The 25,401-nt window shown below is 36.6% G+C and overlaps 1 protein-coding gene across 3 annotated transcripts in view; it reads left to right on the top strand.

Annotated features, from left to right (window-relative positions):
* ADK (adenosine kinase) overlaps positions 1 to 25,401 on the top strand; it is a 507,845-nt gene that overhangs the window by 230,186 nt on the left and 252,258 nt on the right. For all 3 annotated transcript variants that reach the window (XM_079794329.1, XM_079794327.1, XM_079794328.1), the window contains exons 5-6: positions 5,160 to 5,332; positions 10,167 to 10,275. In XM_079794329.1, coding sequence (XP_079650455.1) covers positions 5,160 to 5,332; positions 10,167 to 10,275 — 282 coding nt within the window. The remainder of the gene's footprint in view (positions 1 to 5,159; positions 5,333 to 10,166; positions 10,276 to 25,401) is intronic.

The raw sequence follows: 25,401 nt of genomic DNA, 5'->3' as shown, positions 1-25,401 counted from the left end.
GCTACTCTCATGTGCTGATATATATATCACATACCCTGGGAGTAGATTAGATCAGATCCAGAAAAATTGTGTAGGGTGAGAAGAGCAGGTAATCCTTGGATCCAGGCATATAGAACACTAAGGGGTCAGGAGAAGAAAAGAAGCCTACAAAAGAGATAGAGAAATACTGCTCTATTTATTTTTTACTACAATAATGTTCAACAAATGGTAGATGATCAGAAAATATTTATGCAATGAGTTTAATGAAGTTAGACTACAACGTACTTTATATTTTAGTGCCCTGATATTATCATCATCATCCGTACTCTTTAACAGACACTTTGCATACATTATCTTATTCAATTCTTACAATAATTCTACAAGAAATATAATCTTTAATAGAGTACATCACAGGACTAGATGAACTATATGTGTCCTAGTCTAAAGTTTTATCTCCCCTCCCCCCTACTAGACCAAAGTTTTCCAAAATCTCTTCTGAAAACTAGATGTGAACAGGTATTTAACAATAAAAATAACAAAAGAACCATTGTTGGTATAATAGTAGGAATCGTGGGAACCAATTTTTATTAATAGTATGTTTGCCAACGGGAAATGGAGCAGATTTGGCAGGAAAGGAGCATAGCATACTAGTTATTGAGGGAGAATGGATTCTTAATAATATTTATAAAAATCTTTGTGTTTCACCCTGTCTCACTTGGGAGCACAGCAATCCTCTGAAAGAACCAATCCTTTAAGCTCTGTGATAGATGCTATTTTCCTATCCAACTACTTCACTTATGATTTCCTCACCACCCTTTGCAATCTGTTTGTTGCTGTTATTACCCAGTTTTGACATTTAATCTCTTTTAGTTGTGCTCTAGTTTTTCTGAAACGCCTCATTGGATTTCTGATATAAAATTTCTTACATTTGGCTTATCTTGCTATTATTTTAGTATCTAGGTACCATTCTTCAGCATTCTATTATGAATTGAATTAAAGTATATAGCATTGCTTTAGAAGTGACTGTCTCTTGAGCATCATTGCCAATTATATTGTTCTATATATTGCATTTAGGTGACAAAGAGGAAATTCATCTGGAAGGTGAAGTTAATATTATTAGAAGTCTTTCCATATGTGGTTAAAGACTCTTGATGTGAAGCTTAATATGATATTTATTTAGCCTCCATTTAATTTCAGCTATAAATCTTCCTTCCTTCCTTCCTTCCTTCCTTCCTTCCTTCCTTCCTTCCTTCCTTCCTTCCTTCCTTCCTTCCTTCCTTCCTTCCTTTCAATATATTTTTATTGATTTCAGAGAGGAAGGGCAAGGGAGAGATAGAAACAATGATGAGAGAGAATCATTGGTTGGCTGCCTCCTGCATGCCCCCTACTGGGAAACGAGCCTGCAACTCAGGCATGTACCCTTGCCTGGAATTGAACCCTGGACCCTTTAGTCTGCAGGCTGATGCTCTGTCCACTGAGGCAAACCAGCCAGGCCTCTTCCTGCTTTCTTAATGAGGCCTCATCTCTCATCATCTGACTCCTTTACTCAAAACCCTCATTTGTGCCCTTCTACATACAGAATGCTGCCTCATTTCTTAAAGTGGCATTTCATGATCTGGCCTAGATCTACTTTTCACATTAGTCTGTTCCCTCCCACATTGTGCTCTGTCATTATACTCCTAATAGTCCTTTATTTTTCCTTTCATTGTTTTTGGTTAACATTATACTCTTTTATTCCTCAACTGTGTGCTTAAGACCCCTTGGGTACTTGAGCAAATCCGCATTGAGTCTGCAGGTCATTTCAAAATTTCTAGGGAAACAGGTGACATCTATTAGGTTCAACATTTGAACCACTAACTCCAGGTATTTCTGTTTTAACAGTGCACTGCTACTTTCCTTTTGGTGGTATCAGATACTTTGGAAAACTGGGGTTTGGGTAGTTTCTGTGATTAAAACAACAACAAAACAAGTACTATACAAAAATCATTGTGACGCAGCAAATGAGAGTGGTGCTGACGAGTCTGATTCCAAGTTTTGAAAATTTTACAGTGCGCAATAGGCTCTCAATTATTAGGAAATAAATACTAGGTTGTTTGGAACTAAGAGAATTTATCTTACCTTAGGAACACCATGATAAAATTCCCGACAGGAAAGGAGGCATGTGCTCTGTGCTGTGCCTCTACTTCCAGTTCACAGCCATTTTTGAAAGTTACACCCATCCTTCAGAGACTAGTTGATAAAGTCACCCATCTCTGGATACCTTTTCTGATCTCCCTTCGCTTATATTTAATTTCCCTCCTGAGTGTTTCCTGATGGTATTCTGCCTTTACTATTGCTTTTAAAATTGAATTCAACTATATTCATGTATTTATTTAAAGTCATCAATTATAGCTGTCGTTTTCTTATTCATTAGTTAGGTGTAGTTACTTACAGTAGAATGAGAGCACTTTCATTCTCTGGATAAAAGTGACCCAACTATAATAATAGGTATCATTTAATGATCTAAAGTACATTTCTTGTTAATCTATTTCTAATTCTTAAAACATGCTCCTAAGATCATAGGTTGTATTATCAACATTATATTTGAAGAAATTGGGATTTATCAATATTGTTTTCCAGAACACTGACACACTTCCTAACCTTTAGCTATTCTAGTTCCTTTTTCTTTTACTGTTGATTATAGAATCAGCTTTTTGGTATCTCAATCCTATTGAGATTTTGATTAGTGTTGCAGTGAATCTATGAATAAATTTGGGGAGAATTGCTATCTTAAGAATATTGAGTTTTCTAATTCACGCACATAGTATCACTTTATATAGTTGGTGGTGGGTGGGGTTTTTTTTAACTTTTTTTAGTTTTTTTGTTTTTTTTGTAGTGTTCTATGTATAGGTCTTACACATGGTTTTTTTTTAATTGGTCCCATTATGTTTCATTTTTGATGCTATTGTAAATGACATTGTTTTCCCAATTTTAATTTTCAACTATTCATTGATAGTATATAGAATTACATTAGATTTGTGTACAGTGATCTTGAATCCTGAGACTTTGATAAAGTCACTTTTTAATCCTAGAGAATTTATGTATATTCTTATGATTTCCTTAAACATGCACAGATTGGTGTCCTGCCAAAGCCGCGAGAGCTACTTTATATGAATTTCAGCTCATTCCTCTCTGGGACTCTTTTTCAGTTTCTACTCTTCAGGCTCTCCTTAAACACTTTATTTCTGTTCCCTCATTTCAGTGAGAATGCCAGGCTCCGTTTGGTTTCTTCCTCCCTGCACCATAGTCTGGAAATTGCCTCCTGGCAGAGAGCCTGCATGATGTCAGGGCTCACCTTGTTTTCTGTCAGAATCATAGTCCTGCCCTGACCAGGGTCTGAAAATTCTATAGTTATTTCCTTTTAGTTTTGTTTTTTAAGTATACACAACACAAGAGTGATTCTGGACCTTCTTACTCCCTCAGGGATAGGGTAGCAGTTATAGATGGGTATTTAAGGATGTACTATGCATACCTAAACAAAGAGAGGCTGTGCAATTTATTTTGGCTAAAAGAAGGAACATAATGAGAGGCTTTGAACAAGATTGCATCTCTTTCCTGGAGAATTTGAAAATGTAGTTGTGTCTTTGTATGATAGTCACTGTCATTTTCCTCTAGTAGACATGCATTCAGTGTTATTGATTGGATATCAGAATGGTTGAAAACAGATTGTTTAGGTGTTGGTAACACATTGTGTTGGAGGTAATGTTAGAGATGTACTAAAATTTTAACAGAACTATTAGCAGATCTATCTATATAAAAGCCTAAGCGACCATCGCAACCAAACGGACGACCAAACAGGCTGTATGGGGCGACCAGGCCGGTAGGGGGGTTAGTGAGGGGCGACCAAACGACTGAGCAGCAGGCTGCGTGGGGCAACCAGGCCAGCAGGGGTTCAGTTGGGGGCAACCAGGCCAGCTGCGGGGGCGGGGGGGCAGTTGGAGGCGATCAGGCTGGCAGGCAGAGGCAGTTAGGGGTGATCAGGCCGGCAGGGGGGCAGTTAGAGGCGACCAGGTCAGCAAGGGGGCAGTGAGGGGCGATCAGGCCGGCAGGCAGATGTGGTTAAGGGTGATCAGGCTGGTGGGGGGGGGGGGCAGTTAGGGGTGATCAGGCAGGCAGGTAGGGGAGCGGTTAGGAACCATTGGTCCAGGATTGTGAGGGGGATGTCCGACTGCCTGTTTAGGCCAGGGATCGGGCCTAAACAGGCAGTCGGACATCCCACAAGGGGTTCCGAATTGGAGAGGTTGCATGCTGGGCTGAGGGGACCCTCTTCCCCCGCCCCATGCACGAATTTTGTGCACCGGGCCTCTAGTTAATTTATAAACTTTTAGAAAAAGTTTTTTAATCTTTCAACTTTCTTGATAACATCCTTACTTTCTCAGCTAGGTTATTAAGTGATTTGAAGCCATGAGCATGGCTTCTACTACTTTTGTGTGTCTGCTTTGGCTTACTAAACTCTTATTTTAAATTGACTAACTTTTGAATAGAAATCACTGATCAAGAGTAAAGGTTTCACATTTTGTCAGTGTCCTAAATATGCTGATATCAAAAATAGAGTATTTAGACTTTCTACATGAACAAAAGTAATGTGTAGAACAAGACATATTCTTGGCTGCTATATTTGTACTTTTCGTATGTCTGGTTTAAAGTATTTAATTCTCAACAACCTTATGAGATGTATTTATATATATATTTTTTAATTTACTGATGAGGAAAATGAGGCATAGAAATGTCTAAGTGACATTCTTACCCATACAGCTAGTAAGTGGCAGAGGCAAGATTTGAATCCAGACTGTCTCAATATAGATGCCGGGCTTCTAATGATATTGCTATACTACTTCTATTGGGAATCGCTATTATTTTTCTGTATCAAGCCAGCATTGCCCTAAGGTCTTTATGACTTTAAATTCTGAGTTCTTAACCACTGTGCTCTATTTCTCTCCCCAAAAGTAGTATAACAAGATTTTTTGTGATTGTTATATCAAATTTGTTATCATAAATGGTAGTACAGGATTGAAATTCCATTCATAACAGCCACAGTTTCTAATAAAGTATCTCTTTTATGCCACTATCTACAACAGAATACTGAACTATGGTGTACCATTTTCTGACACATTAAAATTATTTATGTTCCTATTTTTCAGTGGATGATTCAGAAGCCACACAAAGCAGCAACATTTTTTGGATGCATTGGGATAGATAAATTTGGGGAGATCCTGAAGAGAAAAGCTGCCGAAGCGCATGTGGATGCTCATTACTATGAGCAGAATGAGCAGCCAACAGGAACTTGTGCTGCATGCATCACTGGTGGCAACAGGTCAGTGTAATTCCCAGGGAAGCTTATACTAATTGGCTATTTCAATACTGATAAAGTCTGAATTCCAATCTAATTTTGGAATTTAGATCTCACATTTATAATTGCTTTTAGTGTTTAATAAACTCTTCCTTATATCATTTTTTCTTTTTTTAAAAAATTGCCCTTGTTGAACCTGCTGTTGACTTCATGTGGTATAGTGGAAAGAAATTTTTGAGATTATCTAATCTAGTATCTACTTCTTATAATTAGGATCAGAGAAGGAAAACATTTTATTCAATGTTTTATAGCTAGCTTTTTGCTAAACTGGGATTAGAAAGAAATGTTCTTTTCACCATATCCTGAGTTTGGAATATTGGACTACATACTTACATGTACACATTCATATGTATTTTTAACATATACAATACTATGTTATATCCAGTCTCATATGAATTAGGTCATCTAAAGCATTTTTGGCAAATAGTCATTCATCCATATTAAACAACTTTAGTCATGGGTAATGTACCACTCAAGAAACAACCCATTGCATTTCTATACAATTTTACTTATTAAAAATTCTTCTTTAAGTGAACTTTGAATATATCCTTCAGGGCCTCCCATGCATTGGTTGTATTTGTGCCTTTTGCAACTACATGGAGGTTTTCTTTCAGTACATTCATACATTGCTAACAGTATTGTTACCATATTACTCATCTGCATGGGCTTTTTTTCTCCTTTTCAAGTGAAAAATAAAATAACTTTTCTAACTGTTATATTCTTAGAATCACCAAAGCTGATCTTTTTTTAAAATAGTGATTCATTGGATGTTTTATGCGCCTTATAGCTAGAAGTATTTAGTCTGCTCTCTTCCATTTCTTGTCTCCCTGCCTTTCCCACCTTTTTTATTTGCCTCTTTTTCTTCCTTTATTTCTTCTCTTCTCTCTCTTTCCCTTGTTCAATTCCCCTTTCTTAGTTCCTTTTATTTTTGCTCACTCTTTGACCTCCAGAAAATATATGTTAAGAATCTGACACTATTTTGGCAGTAATCATTAAATAACTAAAATATAACTTTCAAAAATAGAGTGCCAAAATCTTCCAAACGTTTCTTACAACTTTATTTTTTATGTATAAAAAAGTTACGATTTTAAGTTATGAATAAACCACTATTGTTCAAACATATTTGAAATATACTTACTTAAACCTTTCCTCTTTTTAGTTTTTCTAAAACCATCATTAATATGCAGGTGCAAAGTTTTCCCATTAGACAGAAATGGGTCAAGTTTTGCCTCTGATACCACTCAAGCTAGACAAAAATTGATAAATTATTTTTGTATGCTAAAGAGCAGTATGATAATATTAGGTTTTCCAGATGTTAACAGCTTAATTTATATACTAACTAGAGGCCCGGTGCATGAAATTCGTGCATGGGGGTTGTGTCCCTCAGCCCAGCCTTAACCCTCTCCAATCAGGGACCCCTCGAGGGATATCCCTCTCACAATCCAGGACTGCTGGCTCCCAACCACTCGCCTGCCTGCCTGCCTGATTGCCTCTAACCGCTTCCGCCAGCCAGCCTGATCACCCCTAACCACTCCTCTGCCAGCCTGATCAACACCTAACTGCTCCCCTGCCGGCCCTATTGCCCCTAACTTCCCTCCCCTGCCGGCCTGGTAATCCCTAACTGTCCTCCCCTACAGTCCTGGTCGCCCCCAACTGCCCTCCCCTGCAGGCCCGGTCACCCCTAACTGTCCTCCCCTGCCAGCCTGTTTCCCCTCAACTGCCCTCCCCTGCAGGCCCAGTCACCCCTAACTGTCCTCCCCTGCCAGCCTCTTCCCCACCAACTGCCCTCCCCTGCAGGCCCGGTCACCCCCGCCCCCCCCACAACTGCCCTCCTGTGCCGACCTGGTTGCCTTCTACTGCCCTCCCCTGCAGGCCTGGTCATCCCTAACTGCCCTCCCCTGCAGGCCTGGTCTCCCCCAACTGCCCTCCCCTGCAGGCCTGGTTGCCCCAACTGCCCTCTCCTGCAGGCCTGGTCCCCCCCAACTGCCCTCCCCTGCAGGCCTGGTCCCCACAACTGCCCTCCCCTGCAGGCCTGGTCGCCCCCAACTGCCGTCCCTTGCAGTCCTGGTCCCTCCCAACTGCCCTCCCCTGCTGGCCTGATCACCCACAACTGCCCTCTCCTGCTGGCCATCTTGTGGCGCCATCTTGTGTCCACATGGGGGCGGCCATCTTTGACTACATGGGGGTGGCCATCTTCTGTGTTGGAGTGACAGTCAATTTGCATGTTACCTCTTTATTATATAGGAATATTATGGTTATGATGCTCAGTATTGTGCAAATAATTTTGGAAATTTGAAACTGAGGGAAACCCTGCCTATCTAATTCATTATCCAAATTGTGGAACCTAACATATTTGGATAAATTGTTTTAGATAGGGGTGGTAACTCTTAGTACCACTATCCAAAACTCAGGAATCAAAGAGTTTAGATCAGGCGTCCTCAAACTATGGCCCGCGGGCCACATGCGGGTGTTTTTGCCGTTTTGTTTTTTTACTTCAAAGTAAGATATGTGCAGTGTGCATAGGAATTTGTTCATAGTTTATTTTAAACTATAGTCGGGGCCTCCAACGGTCTGAGGGACAGTGAACTGGCCCCTGTTTAAAAAGTTTGAGGACCCCTGGTTTAGATAATGCAATATTTTTCTTAATCCAGGTTCTTATTCTCCAAATGCTGAACCAAACACATTTGGATAGTAAGAATACCTGTATTTTTTTTTTTTTTTTTGAGAAACCGTGTAGTTTCCTAACAAAGAGTAGTTTTATTATCAAAATAGAGTTTAGTAACTGATACCACAAGTGTTTGCTTTTATTTAGTAACCATTTTTGTCAAAACTTTACTAAAGTCATTATTACTTAAATATTTTGTATAAATCAGGACTAATTATTCTGATTTTGTAATATAGTTATTTGCTTATAAATATATTGATGCATATTACTCTTATTTTCATTTTATCTAATTGAACATAAACAGAAGTCAATGGCATATGAACAGAAATATGTTTTGGAAGAGAATTGATTTACTTTTTCCTTAACAAGAGGAACCAATCATATTACCACAGTCTTAAGTAATGAGAAGATATTTTATTTGTGAGGATTTTTGTACTGTAACTACTATTGATTACAAAACTGGAAAACTTCTGGGCTGGTGTGGCTCATTGGTTGAGCATCAACCTATGAACCAGGAGGTCACAGTTTGATTCCCTGTCAGGGCACATGCCCTGGTTTCGGGCTCTATCCCCAGTAGGGACTTGCAGGAAGCAGCTGATGAATTATTTTCTAAATTCTGAGGAGAAAAAATATTTTTATTCACTAGAGGTCTGGTGCACAAAATTCGTGCATTGGGGGTGGGGGGGGGGTCTCTCAGTCCAGCCTGCACCCTCTCCAATCCAGGACCCCTCGGGGGATGTCCCCCTGGGATCGAGGCTAAACCGGCAGTTGGACATCCCTCTCACAATCCAGGACTGCTGGCTCCTAACCACTCGCCTGCCTGCCTGATTGCCCCTAACCGCCTCTGCCTACCAGCCTGATCGCCCCCAACTGCCCTCCCCTGCCTACCTGATCACCCCCTAAATGCTCTCCCCTGCCAGCCTGATCACCCCCTAACTGCTTGCTTCCCCACACTGGCGTGATCTCACCCCTAACTGCTTGCTTCCCTGCGCCACCTAATCACGCCACTAACTGCTTTCTCCCCCTCGCTAGCCTGATCTCACCCCTAACTGCTTGTTCCCCCGCCAGCCTGATCGCCCCTAACCGCCTCTGCCTCGGCCCCTGCCACCGTGGCTTTGTCCGGAAGGAAGTCGTACATCCAGAAGATGTCCAGTCAACCCAGTCTAATTAGCATATTACCCTTTTATTAGTATTTATTAGTATAGATATGTAATTAAATAATTATTAAGTTTAATTGTTGAGCAATAATTAAAAGCTCTATGAGGCACTTGTAGCAAGATTTTAAATGTAGTATCTTGCTTAGATTTTTCTACTGCAAAACTGGACCAGGGCAGGGAGGTTTCAACTGTAGAAACTAATTTAAATTTATTCCAGTCCTTAACATTTAATGCTTGGCAAATTAATTTCACATAGTAAACATAGTCTTTATATGTATCTTGTAAAATTAATCCCATACTTGACGAAACCGGTTTGGCTCAGTGGATAGAGCGTCGGCCTGCAGACTGAAAGGTCCCAGGTTCGATTCCGGTCAAGGACATGTACCTTAGTTGCGGGCACATCCCCAGTAGGGGGTGTGCAGGAGGCAGCTGATCGATGTTTCTCTGTCATCGATGTTTCTAACTCTCTATCCCTCCCTCTTCCTCTCTGTAAAAAATCAATAAAATATATTTTAAAAAATTAATCCCATACTTGGCTTTTAAAGCATTAGGTTAAAGAAGAAATGTATAGAAGTTTTTATTTGAATATTTTTATGCATAATGGCATTATAGCTTTATTTCCTAACTGCATTTTGAACTATTAAAATGTAGAAAGTAGATAATCTTAGCATTTAAATATCAAAAAGAAACTTAAATGCCAGTTTCTCAAAATACCAGGTGGTATTTAGAAAAAGGATTAATATCTCTGTTTATCTCACAGGCAAAACAGAAGTCTCAAGAGTTCTCAAAACAAAATTAATTTTATTTACATTTATTAAAATCAATATACAGCAGTTTTGAAGATTTAAAATATAAAATAAAATTTGCAGAAAAAATATTGTTAATTAACTGTATAGAAGTCTATGACAAGTTTGCAATAAAAAGAATAAACAATATATCTGGGGCAAAAAAACTTACTTGCTTTTTATTGTTTTAGGTCCCTTGTAGCTAATCTTGCTGCTGCCAATTGTTATAAAAAAGAAAAACATCTTGATATGGAGAAAAATTGGATGTTAGTAGAAAAGGCAAGAGTTTATTATATAGCAGTAAGTACTTATCTAATTCAAATTTCTGGTATATGTTTACACTATAAATTATAGTTGTTAGCTGATGTAAACTTTTAAATAATTGTCTTTTGCTTATGCTGCAAATTACCCATCTCAAAGCATATGTTCACTATTAAACATGCAGAATAGTAATATGATTATTCTATGGTAACATAATTTGTATTATTTACCTTCAAGTCTACCTCTTTTGGGATACATTATACATAGATATTTCTTAACTAAGTATCAAATTCCTGTAAAATCTGTTTCTTAGGGTCTTTTGAGGTAATTCTGTGAATTTACATTTTATATTTTTAGGCTACTTCTGAATAATGCATGCATTGTATGGGGAAATATTAGTATTCTAAATATTCACTGCAAACAGTTTGAGCTTATTTACCTAAAAAATCCTAATTGCTATTTATTCCATAGTAATTACCATGATACCTTTTAATTTAATATTTCAGAAACATTGATTGTGACAAATCTCTTGAATCTGGGAATAAGGGCAGCATGTAATTTGAATTATTAAGTCTTCTGACATGAAAGTAATTGGTTAAGAATTTATTTCTAAGATAAGACTGGTATAAATATCCTCCTGAATTAATCACCCCATGAACATCTTGTTTTTATATAATCTGAGTTAAATGTGGCTGACCAAAAATAAGTAGATACCTTTGAAAAATTAAAAGTACCTCATAAGCATATAATATATGATTTTGATATAACAACCTCTGCCACTCACTATCTGATCTGTGAAACTGCTGGTAACACGTGTAAAAAATTGATTATCTAATAGGAACGTGCTTATTGAAAATATAATTATTTCTTTCAGTCTAGTGTTAATGTCTCCTACAGCATGTTTATGTACACTGCTGTAGGCTTTACAAGATAGTTATTGATTCCTCTGTATAGCAAACCCCTACCCCTTTATAAATGTCAAATAAATGCTTACATTGAGAGGATTATATAGAGGAAAGACATTTTACCTCTTCTGCCAGTGTATGAGAAAAACATTTCAAAACTAAAAAATTTTCTCTCTTGATCATCTTCTATTTCATTTTATTTTACAAAATGTTCTTTTTTGTTGTGGTTAATGTCTTGGTAGCATATTTTTGTAGTGAAGCTTTTTAGGGAGATTTATTAAGTATTTCAAACCATCTTACAATTGAAAGTGATTTTCAAAGAGCACATAATTTAAATTTTGACATTAATATGTTATATTATTTATATTGAGTATGATATATGACAATATTTATGATGGAAAAAGTATTTTTAACTGATAGTTACAATTGTCTCTATTTAAATATATAGTAATTGGACCCCAGATCATGAACTAACTTGGAAACAACTCATGTTTTAACAGTTATGAACATGTAAGCCATATAGCCAAGTTTGAGTGAATGGGGAATTTTTATAGCAGCATGGACCCAACTTGCAAACAATTCATAGTTTCAGCAATTATGTACTATAATGCATCTAGCCAACTTTGGGTGAATGGAATTTTTATAAGAGTATTAACTATTTATACAAGTGCTATTTTGTATAAAGTATGAAGTGATTAGTTTTGGACAAGTTAAAGAAGAAAATAGAATTATCCTTGAAACATGTGTAGTATATTAGCCAGAAACAAATATCAGAATGGATTCCGGTTGATATCTCTGATGATAGCTGTTAGCCTTTAGCATTTGTTTCAACAATTTCATAAAAAGAATGCTCTTTTACATTGCCGGGTAAATCTATAAATTTCTCAGAGTTTGTCTTTTAAAATACTACTGAAAATAGTAGACACATATTGGATACCTGGGATGATGCTGTTACTGTTGGTGGACGTTCAACAAATATTTGTTAACAACTAAGAGCATAATTTTTATTAAAATTTGTGAAATACCTTCTGAAATGTAATGTTATTTCCATGTAGACATTCAGCACTTCTTTTAAATCTTTAATTCCCATTGAGCACAGAGCATCCAGTCTAGTCTTTTCTTAGCATATTTTCAAAATGAAATTTTAGATAGAGTAGGTATACTAGTAGCTATACTTAATCAAATCAGATGGACTCCTTCCTATTTTCAGGTTCCATTGAATCAGCAATCTTCTCACATCATCATTTTAAACTCCTGAGGTTTTAACAAGTTGAAGTTCTGGGAGCCCTTTAATTACAAAAAGTTCTTGATCTAAGGAAGCAACTCAATATGTCTATTAAACAAGTTTCCAAAGTTAAGACATCTGTCTGCATTATATAAAAATAGAGGCCCGGTGCACTAAATTCATGCACTCGGAGGGGAGGGTTCCTCAGCCAGGCCTGCGCCTTCTCGGATTCTGAGACCCCTTAGGGGATGTCCGCTTGCCGGCAGTCAGACATCCCTCTTGCATTCCAGGGCCCTTGCAATCCAGGACCCCTCACTCCTTACCGCCCACCTGCAGTGGAGGCGGGAGAGGCTTTGCCACTGCAGCTGAGCTCGCCAGCCATGAGCCCAGCTTCTGGCTGAGTGGCGCTCCCCTTGTGGGAGCACACTCACCACCAGGGGGCAGCTCCTGCGTTGAGTGTCTTCCCCCTGGTGGTCAGCGTGCATCATAGCAACCGGTTGTTCCGTCGTTTGGTTAATTTGCATATTAGGGTTTTATTATATAGGATAAACCAGATCTACATATTCAGCAATTCTTCTTCTTCCCAGTATTCCAAAAATTAGTAGTGAGCACTAAGATAATTCAAAACCTTAATCATTTTCTTTGTCACATGATGTAGTGAAGCTTAAATGCAGAGTTCACATCAAAAACTTGCCTGATTTTAAAAAAACCAAACCTCAAATGGAATATGCTTCATTCAGCATTCTCCTTTGGTTTAAAATAAAGGGTTGGCATCTTTTTTTTTTTAATCTTTATAACAACTACCCTATTTATGGCATCTAAACTCAGTTTCTTTCATGTTTAAACCAAATTCCTTTTTAGTTGGTGATTAAGGATTACTGTTATGTGATAGCTGATTACATTTTTTAAAATGTAAATTTCAAGATTCTCTTCACCTTAGCAGCAGATTGGCATATATGTATTACTTCTCTTCCAGCAAATATTTCTTACAATAGCCCCCTGAGACTATAATACTTAGGAAAGTTTTATGAACAATATAGGAAATTAGAGACATTAATTTTTCTAAACTTTATATACCCTTGTTAAGGCAATATTTATATGCTATGAAAAATAAGAAAATTAGCCCTGGTTGGTGTGGCTGAGTTAGTTGTGCACTGAAAGGTTGCCAGTTTTATTCTCAGTCAAGGCATGTGCCCAGTTAGTGGACTCAATCCCTGGTGGGGGGTATGCAGGAGGTAGCTGATTGATGTTTCATTCTCACCTCTATGTTTCATGTTTCTCTCCCTCTCCCTTCTTCTCTTTCTAAGAAACAATTAAAATCTTAAACAAACAAAAAAATTAGCACTGTGTTTCAGCCTGCCTCTTAATTTGGAGTAGTTATAATTTTATCTTTGCATTTTCAGTTTTTAAACATTTGCATTCTTTTCTGTAACCATAATTCTTACAGCCTCAATTCTACATTTAAATGAGTTAAATGCTTTCCAACTAATTACCCCCATTTCTTTATTGTTTATTTTTATTACCCTCAATTAGCTGCATTTCATCATCAGTTTTTCCCCAAGGAAGGACTCAGAGGTCCTGTATTCTTGAGTTTTTATTTACTTTTTGTTGCTTTTATATATGAACTAGTGTCCTGGTGCACAGATTCGTGCACATTGAAAGGAAATTAATTAGAAGAAATATTTTAATATCACTATTTTCCCTTTCTCTATAATAGATATGTCAACCAAATTCACGATTGACAATGACAGATCGAAACATACGTGTACAATTGGCACCAGTGAGAGCTTTATATGTATTGCGCATGTGTGAGCCAACTTAGCCTTTTATATATATAGAATAAACTTGCTTAATTAGACCTGCTTACTGATTTAGCTAAACTTTTTCCAGCCCAGTGAAGCACCCCTACTTCTCTTTCAGGTAATTGTCTGCAACACAGCAGTAAATATCAACATGAAGCAGATTATTATTATAGATCAAGGGTAAAATATTTAACTGTAGCAGTGTTTGACTATATTCTGCACAGTGAAAAAACCTGAAGTCCTTTTCAAGTTCCACCATTTCTTCCTTCTTTTCAGTCGGGTCAAGTCTCTAAGCTTTCTAAATCTCCATTTTCCAGCTAATGAAAAGAATATAGGATTCTACTGAGTCTCCTATTTACCCACTCCAGGACTTCTGTGAGGATCAAATGAGATGAGGCATGGAAAATACTTCACAGACATTTGGTTAAAGTGTAAAATGTTTACACCTGGCTATAAAGCAAGTCGGTTTCCTGGCTGAAGAAACTGCAAGGAGGCTAGTCATGGCTAGGGAGAGGAAGCCAGGAGTTGCTACGTGATATCATTACCCAGTGCCCACAGCGACCGTTTACGAGCTGGGCTGGCTCTGGGCCACATTTTGCGCCATGGGGTCTTCGCAGCATTGGCTGTGATTTGATGGGCTGTTGTTCTGGGGTGGTGGGAGGGCCTGTGTCCCACTTGGGGGAAGCTTAGTGCTGGTTTGTTGGCACCAGGTCTGTGGTGCTGTTTATTTTTAAATGGCCAGTGCACGTCATGGCAGCTCCTGCATTGAGTTTCTGCCCCCTGGTGGTCAGTGCGCATCATAGCTACCGGTCGGATGGATGGACACTTAGCCTTTTATATATATAGATGACATGTTTGGTGTAATATTTTGTGAAACAAAGTATTCTGTAGACATTGCTTTATTTTCTTCTAGCATGTTTTATGGAAAATCTAAGTCCAGGTTGATTTTTTTCTTTATTATTCCTTTTTTCTGCTTATTTTAGATTTCATTTGCTCCTCTTTTAATCTTCCTCTTCCTTTGTCTCCCCCACCCATTGCTATCTGAATTTTATTGAAAAAGGTTAGGTCTCCTTTTTTACCACTGAGTAGTTTTCATTGTGTAAATGTACCACAGCTTTTTTACCCACTCATCTACTGATGGGCACTTGGGCTGCTTCCAAATCTTGGCTATTATAAATAACTGCAATGAACTTAGGGGCACATATAGTCTTTCAAATTAGTGTTTTAGGTTTCTTTGGATATATTTCAAGAAGTGTAATTGCTAGGTCATAAAGCAGTTCCATATTTAATTTTTGAGGTAACTCTATACTGCTTTCCACAGTGGCTACACAATCTGCATTCCCACAAAGAGTGCATGAGGATTCCCTTTTCTCCACACACTTGCTGTTTGTTGATTTATTAATGACAGTCATTCTGACATCCCAACTAAAAGGTTGACATTGTTACATTGTACAAAATAATATGATCCAACAATATGTTGCCTATAAGACATGCACACAAACACACAAATAAATTATAGTAAAACACATTAAAAATAAACACATACTAAACTAAACATATTAGTAGGTTTTAACTAAAAGGGTGGAAAAAGATATAACATAATAATAGTAGAATTTTGCATAGAAATCTATGCATTATTTCTAGTAATTCTTTTTTATGAGAAAAAGTTCCCTTACAAGTTTCAACTACACTGTAAAGCACAAATTAGCTTGCAAGTTTAGGCTTATTATAGGAAGAATTTTAAACTTTGGGGATTAATCAGATATTTAAGAAATAGGCTTAACAAAAGCTTTCAGTACCTTGTGACTTATTTTGCATAAACTAAGTCAGCTGCATGTGTGTCCTTATTCACTGAAAAATTAATTACTACACACCTGAAACCTTTATAATTTTATTAACCAATGTCACCCCAGTGAATTCAATAAATAGGTAAAATAAAATAAAATTCCTTTATTTGAAACTTTTAATTTTTACTATAGATTTCTAGTGCTACATAAATTTTTCTCTAAGCATTGATTTGGCTGCCTCCCACAAATTTTGACATTTCATTTTCATTCTGCTTGTAATACTTTCTACTTCCTCTTTGCTTTCTTCTTTAAAGTGTGTTGTTTATTTTATTCCTCCTATGCATTAGAAATTTGTATATTCCTTTCACAGTTCTCTCAGACTTCTTGTATTTTGAAACTCTGTTATTAAGTGCATAAAGGTGTAGGATTGATTATTTGGCCAATTACCATTTATTTATTCCTGGTAATAGATTTTGTCCCAAAATGTACTCTGTGTGAAACACAGGTATTAATACAGCCAGCCCAGCTTTCTTTTGACTATAAATGAAAGAATAATGAATTATAGTTTGTCAATAATTATCTGAGACTATGGGACTTGGAGTTTGCATTTTCCTTTGGCACCTATGCTTGTTTCCTTCTTTCTGTGATATTTTTTTCAGTTCCCATGTTTATTTTAGATCTTCTTTTTCTCTGTCTGTATTTATTTTGTAACTCCATCTTGGTTTTATCTCTCCTCAGCCTAGAATCTTACCATTTTGGGGAATATAGTTTTTGTGAGGGTATGGTTTTCACGTGTTACTAATGTTTGCCTCTGGGATCAAGAAAGGTAGGATTATAGGCAGGTGCAGGAAATATAATTTGGAGAAGTATAAAACTTTAGAGGAAAGGAATAGATTTCATACTTGGGAAAAAAGGAGTGTTTGTTTACAAAAGACAAGTAGTAATCAGTAATAATTATTTGGGTTTTCTATCTCTTTGTTTGCTCTGGTTGGGTTTTCTACTAAAATTCTTATTGACACCATGAATAATAATTTTTATTAGAACTGTTACTTAGACTCAGTTACAATATCTTTATCAGTAATTTGAAAGCAATAACTAAAGTCCTTAAAATGAAGTGACATGGTAAACTAAGAAATCTAATCTAAGAAATCATATATTTGAAATTTTACATGTTAAAAAGGTAAAATGTTGAATAACAAATTGTATCATGAAATATACAATTGCTATTTTTTTAGGATTTGTTTACCATTTCACAATATTTACAAAAAGATATGCTTACAGCCCAGCTGGGTTGCTCACTTTTTTGGAGCATCATCCTGTACATCAAAAAGGTTGCAGGTTAGATTCCCGGTCAGGGCGCATGCCTAGGCTGTGGGCTCAATCTCAGTCAGGGTGGGTATGGGAGGCAACTGATGGACGTCTCTCTCTCTCTCTCTCTCTCTCTCTCTCTCTCTCTCTCTCTCCCTCCCTCCCTCTCCCTGCCTCCCTCATTCTCCCTCCCTCCCTCCTTCTCCTTCCCTCCCTTTCTTCCTCCCTCTCTCCCACTTCCCCTCTCCCCCCACCACCCTCTCCCTCTAAAATCAATAAACATATCCTCAGGTGAGGATTAAGGTATGCGCCTGGCCAGTGTGACTCAGTGGTTGAGCATTTACCTATGAACCAGGAGGTCACAGTTTGATTTCCTGGTCAGGGCACATGCCCGGGTTTCAGGCTCAAACCCCAGTAGGGGGCGTACCAGAGGCAGCCAATCAATTATTCTGCCTCATCATTGATGTTTCTATCTCTCTCCCTCTCCCTTCCTCTCTGAAATTACTAAAAATATATCTAAAAAAGGAAAAAATATATGCCACATAAAACTTTATTAGAAATTATAAAAGATTCTTTTGATTATGCTAAAAAATAATGTGTCATCTGGCATTTTTACCTTTGTTATGAAAATATTTTAAAGGCTTATAATGAAAGTGAATGAATTTGTCTTACAATGTTAGCCTAATAGAAATTTGGAGTACTATAAAAGGAAATGAAAGGTAGCAATGACTATATATATTTGAGATTTACTTTCGTCCCTCCCAAATTTTTTTTCAGTTGAAGGAATCTTATTAACATACTAGAGGCCCGATGCACAAAGATTCGTGCAAGAATGGGCCTTCCTTCCCCTGGCTGCCAGCACTGCCTTCGCTCCGGCCCGGAGCCGCCTTTCCACCTTCCCATGCTGCCCAGAGGCTCGGAGCGGCTGTGGTGGTGCGGAACGCCTGCATCGGCGCCTGCGTATGCAAATTAAGCCCCATCTTTGTTTACTCATTCCTGATTGGTTGATGGGCATCGTGAAGATACGGTCAATTTGCATCTTACTCTTTTATTAGTGTAGATGGACAATTAATTAACCTCATTGCCTTAAACCTTATTACACCATAGAAAAAGCCCTTGCTATGTCATCCTTTAAAGTTGTGCTATTATAATGAATACTAGTGGCCCGGTGCACAGATTCCTGCACATTCAAAGGAAATTAATTAGAAGGTGGACAGCGGGACAGACTGGGCGAGATGGGCTGGACACTCCCTGGAGCTAACCTCCTGCGGTCCCTCCCCAGCAGGCCGCACCTGGGGTGGTGTTGTGTCTCAAAGGGCGTCTGTGGAGTGAGTGGGGTCCCTCCGGCAGGTGGAGTCCCTAGGCCTGGCCACCAGGGATCAGGCTAAAACCAGCTCTCCAACATCCCCCGAGGGGTCCCAGAGTGGGAGAGGGCACTCTGCAAATTTGCTGTCACTCGGCAGCTACTGCGTTGAGCATCTTCCCCCTGATGGTCAGTGCACGTCATACTTACAGCCGTTCAGCTGGTCGGCCAGTCACTTAGCCTTTTATATATACCAAAGTATAGATACTTTGTCAGAGTAAGGAAACTGATGGATTTTTTAAATATAAGCTATTTTATGAATGACAATTGATTCAAGATGTTGCAGTTCTTTATAAAACATTTAGATGGAATTCAAAGCAATTTTTGGAATTTCTTAATCTTTATAATATTCTGAGATTATTAGATAAGGAAGAGGTAGGATGGTTGAACTTCTTCTGACTTTCCATTTTATCCCTGTTGTAAATTCAATTTTTGAACTCTTGTGTATTGGAATTCCCATTATATTGGTCAAATCATTGATCACCATTTGACTTTTTCCTGGTATTTTTTGCTCAAGTTTTTGACCATCCTGTTCTGAACTGCTTTATTTAAGGATTACCTGTGAATTGGTAATCCTTCATATGAAAAAGTCCTTGCAGGTGACCTTAACTATTACATTTATAAATTCAAAAAATAAAATGAGAAGAAATATATGATTTTTTCTATATATCTGGAGAATTTCATGTTTGTATATAATTCCTGACACTTACTGTACACAAGTCTTGATCATGCATGGGTTTAGAATTTTGTGTGCCAATTTGACACCCCATTAAGTAAAGCCCAAAACTATGTGAGAAAGACATCTTTCTTTAACTCGGATATAATATAGAGAGATATAAGAGAAAGACTGTTAATTATGTTTCTTCTTAAATATTAGCATTAGAATTCAATTTTTAACTCTAAAAAATTATCCATATGTTATTAATGTTCAGTTAGTTAGACAAATGAGTATTGTTCTTACTTCTTCCTTTACAGTGACAATCTTGGTTGCTAAAAATTTCTTTAAATGAGAGTGTGATTATAGAAATTCTATTTGTATTCATTTCTAATTTGCCTAGAATTGTTTCTTTTTTCCCCCCCTGCAGGTTAAATTCTAACACTATCATTTTTTAGTGATACTAAATAGATAAATATTTTATTCAAGTTGAGCAATTCCTATATTTCTGTAATTTTTCTTAAGTCTTATTTTTGGCAGCTATCTAAAGTAAAGCTCTCTACTAAAATGAGAGAAATATATGGAATATTAAAGTAAGGTTATTTTTAGTTAAGCAGCATAATCTTTTTACTTACTCAGTAGGAGTAAGATAGCATTGGTTAATTAAAGAAGCTCTGAGCTTTAAAGATAAAGATTGGAAGTTTTTGTGTTTTAGACTTGTGGCATTATAATGAAGCCTTGGAATTTTATGTGAAGTTGGAAACCATACTATGTGCTAATTGCCTTAGAATTCTAAGAAAATAAACATATGTATAGCACTTAGTTGTTAAGACAGTAGGCCCTTATACAGAGCCCAAAATGAATTAACAAACCATCTACTGAAATGTTTCCACTTCATTTACGTTATTTATATATTTCAGACCATACAGCAGTTGCTTGGGAAAATGAAATGTTTACTAAATCTCTTTAATAAACATGATTAAGAGAGGGATAATTTATAAATATTTTGACAGCAATGTACATTTTTACATTCTAGTTGTCATATCTTTGAAATTGTATATAAACTGGACATAAACATTCTAGTATCTGCAAAAGTGTATCTATTTTTCAACATTTTACTGTACACATTATAGAATCTCTACAGTTTAATATGGTTTAACCCATATGTTCTGTTGTCCCTATCCTTCTAAATAAATAAAACTGGATTTAATCTTTTTATAACAGCTTATTGTGATGTCTATATACCATGAAGGTCACGTGTTTAAAATGCACAATTTAGTGTTTCTCACATGTTTTCTCTGTATCTCTTGAAAATAGCTTCTGGCAGCTATAGGGAACCTTTTAGATTTCTAGGACATATATTATTATTTTTCACTGACATTGTCCTAATATAATTAGGAACATTAGTAAATTCGAAATAGTTGAAGACACTCTGAAAGATGGATTGCTGCTTTTACAAATTACATTCCTCTTGTCTACTATACATATTTCTGGTACAAGTTTCTCTTTGATTGTGAGAACCCTTGAATACTTTTCTCTGTAACTTCCGTCTTCCCTTATAATACCCTCACCCAAACATCTACTTTTCGCCCAACCTTCCAACCCTGTTAAAAACTCTGCTGTCTTGATTAGTCATTTTATGTATTTATTTTTCTAACTATTCCTTTCTTTCTTCATTTTATGAAGAATTTAAAATCACTTTGTATTATTATATTACTGTTATAGGAAGTCCCAATCAAATAAAATACAAAATTTAGAATAACTCACCAAAATTTTTAATTTGTTTTTTTTCCAGAAAGATACACATGTAATAAAGTAAAAGAATACCGCATTCCCTTACTCATCCCTCAAAAATAATTATTTTTATACATATGTAGCTCCTTGTAAGGTTAACATTTATTTGGCAACTATAATAGAATAAATTGAATTTAAAGTATCATTTTACTTGCAAGTGTCAGCTAGCATTTCTCAGGTATATTGATATGCTTAGTGTAGTGGTTTTTAATCTTTTCTGAGTTTTATACCCTCTTCACCCACAAATTTATTTTCTTTTTAAAAAGAAATATTTTATTGATTTTTTACAGAGAGGAAGGGAGAGGGATAGAGAGCTAGAAACATCTATGAGAGAGAAACATCGACCAGCTGCCTCCTGCACACCGCCTACCGGGGATGTGCCCGCAACCAATGTACATGCCCTTGACCGGAATCGAACCTGGGACCCTTCAGTCCGCAGACCAACGCTCTATCCACCGAGCCAAACCGGTTTCGGCCCAAATTTATCTTCTTATAAAATTTTCATGTAATTTTTCCAAGTTCATATATTTCAAAAGGCTTTTTGCTTATTCATGGACCAGGTCAAGAACCTCTGTCATATAGCCCTGACTGGTTTGGCTCAGTGGATAGAGCATTGGCCTACGGACTGAAGGGTCCCAGGTTTGATTCCAGTCAAGGGCAAGTACCTTGGTTGCAGGCACATCCCCAGTAGGGGATGTGCAGGAGGCAGCTGATCGATGTTTCTCTCTCATTGATGTTTCTAACTCTCTATCCCTCTCCCTCTCTGTAAAAAATAAATAAAATATATATATTTTTAAAATCAACCAACTCCAGAAGTTTAAAAAAAGAAAAAAAAAGAACCTGTCATATAGTAAAGAGCAAATTAAACGGATGTATCATTACAGTTATAGTTCCATATTAGAAATTGTGGAATTTTTGAAAATCCATGCTGGATTTTTAAAACTCTTATGATTGTGAATGTACACTTGCTTTCTTATATCAACCAAGAGTTGGTTTTTGTAAAAATGTATTAAAGTGGGGAATCAGACGCAATGGTGAAATGATGTGGTTTAGTGCCAACAATAAGCAGAATTCTATAAAAATGATCTGAATATCTTTAATTCATTTGATCTTTTCTACAAGTATCTGTATATTTTAACTACTTGAACATAACCAATGATCTTTTAATGCTTAGTGCTCCTTTATAAATATCTCCTAATGTAATTTTTATTTCAGTTCGTCAAGGTGGTCATTGTGATGTGTTCAGATAGACTGTAGCATTTTCACTTCCAAAGATGAGCTGAATTGGGGGCTATACTTTGTGGGAAGTTTTTTATACAATATGTAGACATTAGTAAGAATCGGCATGTCCACTGATTTATTAGTTTCACAGATGCTTCCATAATACTTAGTGTACTCTTGGGTATATTAAATTATCATATCCTGACAGCAATCCTGAAACATGCCAGTCTTAAAAAGCCATATTCCTGAGAACTAAAGCAAGGTATCAGTGAACCGTATCTGACATGCCATGTTAATTTCCATAACTATCATTACTGGGAATGGTAGTATTTCTAAGGCATGGAGAATCTTGATAAATTTACCAAGTAAAAAGTGGCAAAATATCTACTTTATCACTAAGTTTCCAATTATGAAGTCTGATTTTTTTTCAATCTCAATGGAATCATTTTAGAAATAATGATAAGTACCTTCCCCCCCTTATAGATTATAAAATAATTATTTAAACGTATAGTACATCGCAACAGATTATTTTGAATTCTGTTTTCCTCATGTCTAGTGTTGTGAATGAAAACCTCATTCTGCCATCTCATAGAATGTTTACATATGCACATGATTTTTGACTTAAGTAGAAAAGGAACAGCTGACAGATACATAGGTTAATTTGCTTTTTAAAATTGCAGCTAAATGTTCTGTGATTCTTTTGTGCGTTTGGGGCTATTTTGTAGAGAATGAATTTGTCAAGCAACATTTGAAGGACATTGGCCTTTTGTACCCTTTCCTAAATAAACTTAAACAGAAACCTGTCAACTCAAGAATAAAATATTTCTATGTAAATTCTCACCTGCAAATTATTGATAATGGAAGGAGCACCTTTTTAATCCTTATATCCTCTTTCCCCTCAACACAGCTTTTAGATTGTAGATAAACTTCCCAGCTCAGTAATTAACTGAGCTCAGTCATTGCACCCCATATCATGTGATTTTTTCTTTCAGTGGAATACATTATTAGAGCACTTACACAGCCAGTCTAGCTGCAGCAGCCCGGGCAGCAACAGCAGTGCCATTTTTCACAAAGAAAATGTTGAACAGGAGCCAAATGTTTGGTGGCAGTCTGTTGCTAGGAAATCAAGGTCCTGAGGCGATTAATGACAAAGCAAGCAATAACAAGAAGGCAGAATTACAGATTTAAAAGAGAAAAAAGTGGTTGGTGTTATAATTACCCAAAGAAATCCGCACTCATTAAATTGGCTGTTTTTATGATTGACTTTAATTGGAGGTTAGCTCAGATATTTAGCTCCTTTCCCACCCCTTTAAACACACACAGGCACATAATCTGTAGAACTGCAGACTTGTTTTTCTAAGCATTGAGAGGAGCTTGCCCTGTAATTTGATCCCCACTGACAGATGCATTTTCTATGCTGCCATTTTGAATTAACCTATTGTAGAACAATTTTCTTCAGCCCTGTTGAATAAAACATCCAGTCTGATTACCTCGATGGATTTGAGAGTAAAAGAATGTACTTCTTTTTGAAGTAGATTGTTTGCATGGACTCTACTGATTTTGAACTTTGCCAATAAGCACAATCATTTGTAATAAATTTTCAAAGAAATTTGTGGGGAGAAGGTAATTAGAGTCACCCTTTTATAGTTTAATGTTTGGGCACCTGCATCAAAACAGTATTATTCTTATAAGACTGTTATTTTTTCCAATAAGATGTTCATATGCATTAAATTTTTTCTGAATCTTGATTTAGACTTGATATTTTTAGAAATAGAATCTTATCCTAAGGTGCTTTAAAATGACCATTCTTCCTCCCCACCTACAGTATTTTAATTACAGGACTCAATATGACTCAAAGCACCCTGTTGTAAAAATATTTTTAATATATAAAATATTAAACTAAAATTATTTTAAAATTTGCCAATTTAATCAATCTTGGATGTGATTTTTCAAGAAAAATATTATTTTATTTGATTTTCTACGGTTTGATAAAGCATATTTACCAAAAAAGCATTGATTCAGCTTTCCTGTACAATACCAGAGGGAACATCACAGTTTATTTACCCTTTCAGAAGACTTAAGAATAAAGTTACATAATGCATTGCTCTCCAGATTTCTAATCAAACCTCGGAACAAAAGAGCTGAGCACATTCTATCTGACAATACGCACACACTGCTAATCAGATGCCAATGCCAAGCTGTCTGCTTTGTTAAATACTTAGCTTCCTAGAGGCAGGAAGACAGCTGCTATAAGTATGATGAAATTTGGTAGTTCAATTTATTTTTACTACCCTTGGGCTACAAAGATACTGTTAATTTAGACCACCCCAATTGGTACACTTTAGGGAGTTTTTAAAAGAGTTTGTAATTAAAATGATAAAACATCATTATTACATTGAAGACCTTCTGTAAGTTTTACATTTGGCAGATACCTACTGAGATAACCCCAGCATGTAATTTACAATGATGTAATGGTTATAATTGCATTTTAGACAAAAAAAGAGGAACTATAGGAGACAAGTGCTTCTTTTAGAAGAGTTTTAAGATCTGCTCCTATTTCATTTAAATCTACTTCTATCCCAGAATTGCCTACCTATAATTGACTGGAGCAGCCATAAACATTAAGATACTATCCTAGTAGTTTTAAAAATGTTATCAATGCAGACACTACCACCAGGGGGAGAAAGCTAAACTAAAAGTCCTTAACTGCTGGTAATACTTCCACCAAGTAATTTTGCTGCTTAGACCTATATAGTTAAGTTAACCGCTTTCCCAGATGACATTGCCTTTGGGGACATGATTCTCAAATTGTATGTGAAATCTGTACAGACTGAACACACTATTTAAATGTAAATAAAATGAAAACTTCCAAACCTTCTGTTCTGTTGTTTTTAAGAGAGAGTGCAAATAAGCAACCTGAAGTATTTTATTCTTCTCTTATCTGTCAATCAATTTGAGGAACTACCCTTCGGAAACTAAATGCTTTAGATCTATGACACTGGGCAGCTAACATAGCTTAGCTATTAATCACATAGTTGATATAGCATGTAAAGATAGTTTTGTAGTTTATTGTCACAACAATGTAGTTTTTGTTTTTTAATACTT

Source organism: Cnephaeus nilssonii (assembly GCF_951640355.1).
Source record: "Cnephaeus nilssonii genome assembly, chromosome: 16".
Lineage (NCBI taxonomy): Eukaryota > Metazoa > Chordata > Mammalia > Chiroptera > Vespertilionidae > Cnephaeus > Cnephaeus nilssonii.
Note: the sequence above shows the minus strand (reverse complement) of the source record. Positions and strands in the feature narration are given on the sequence as shown.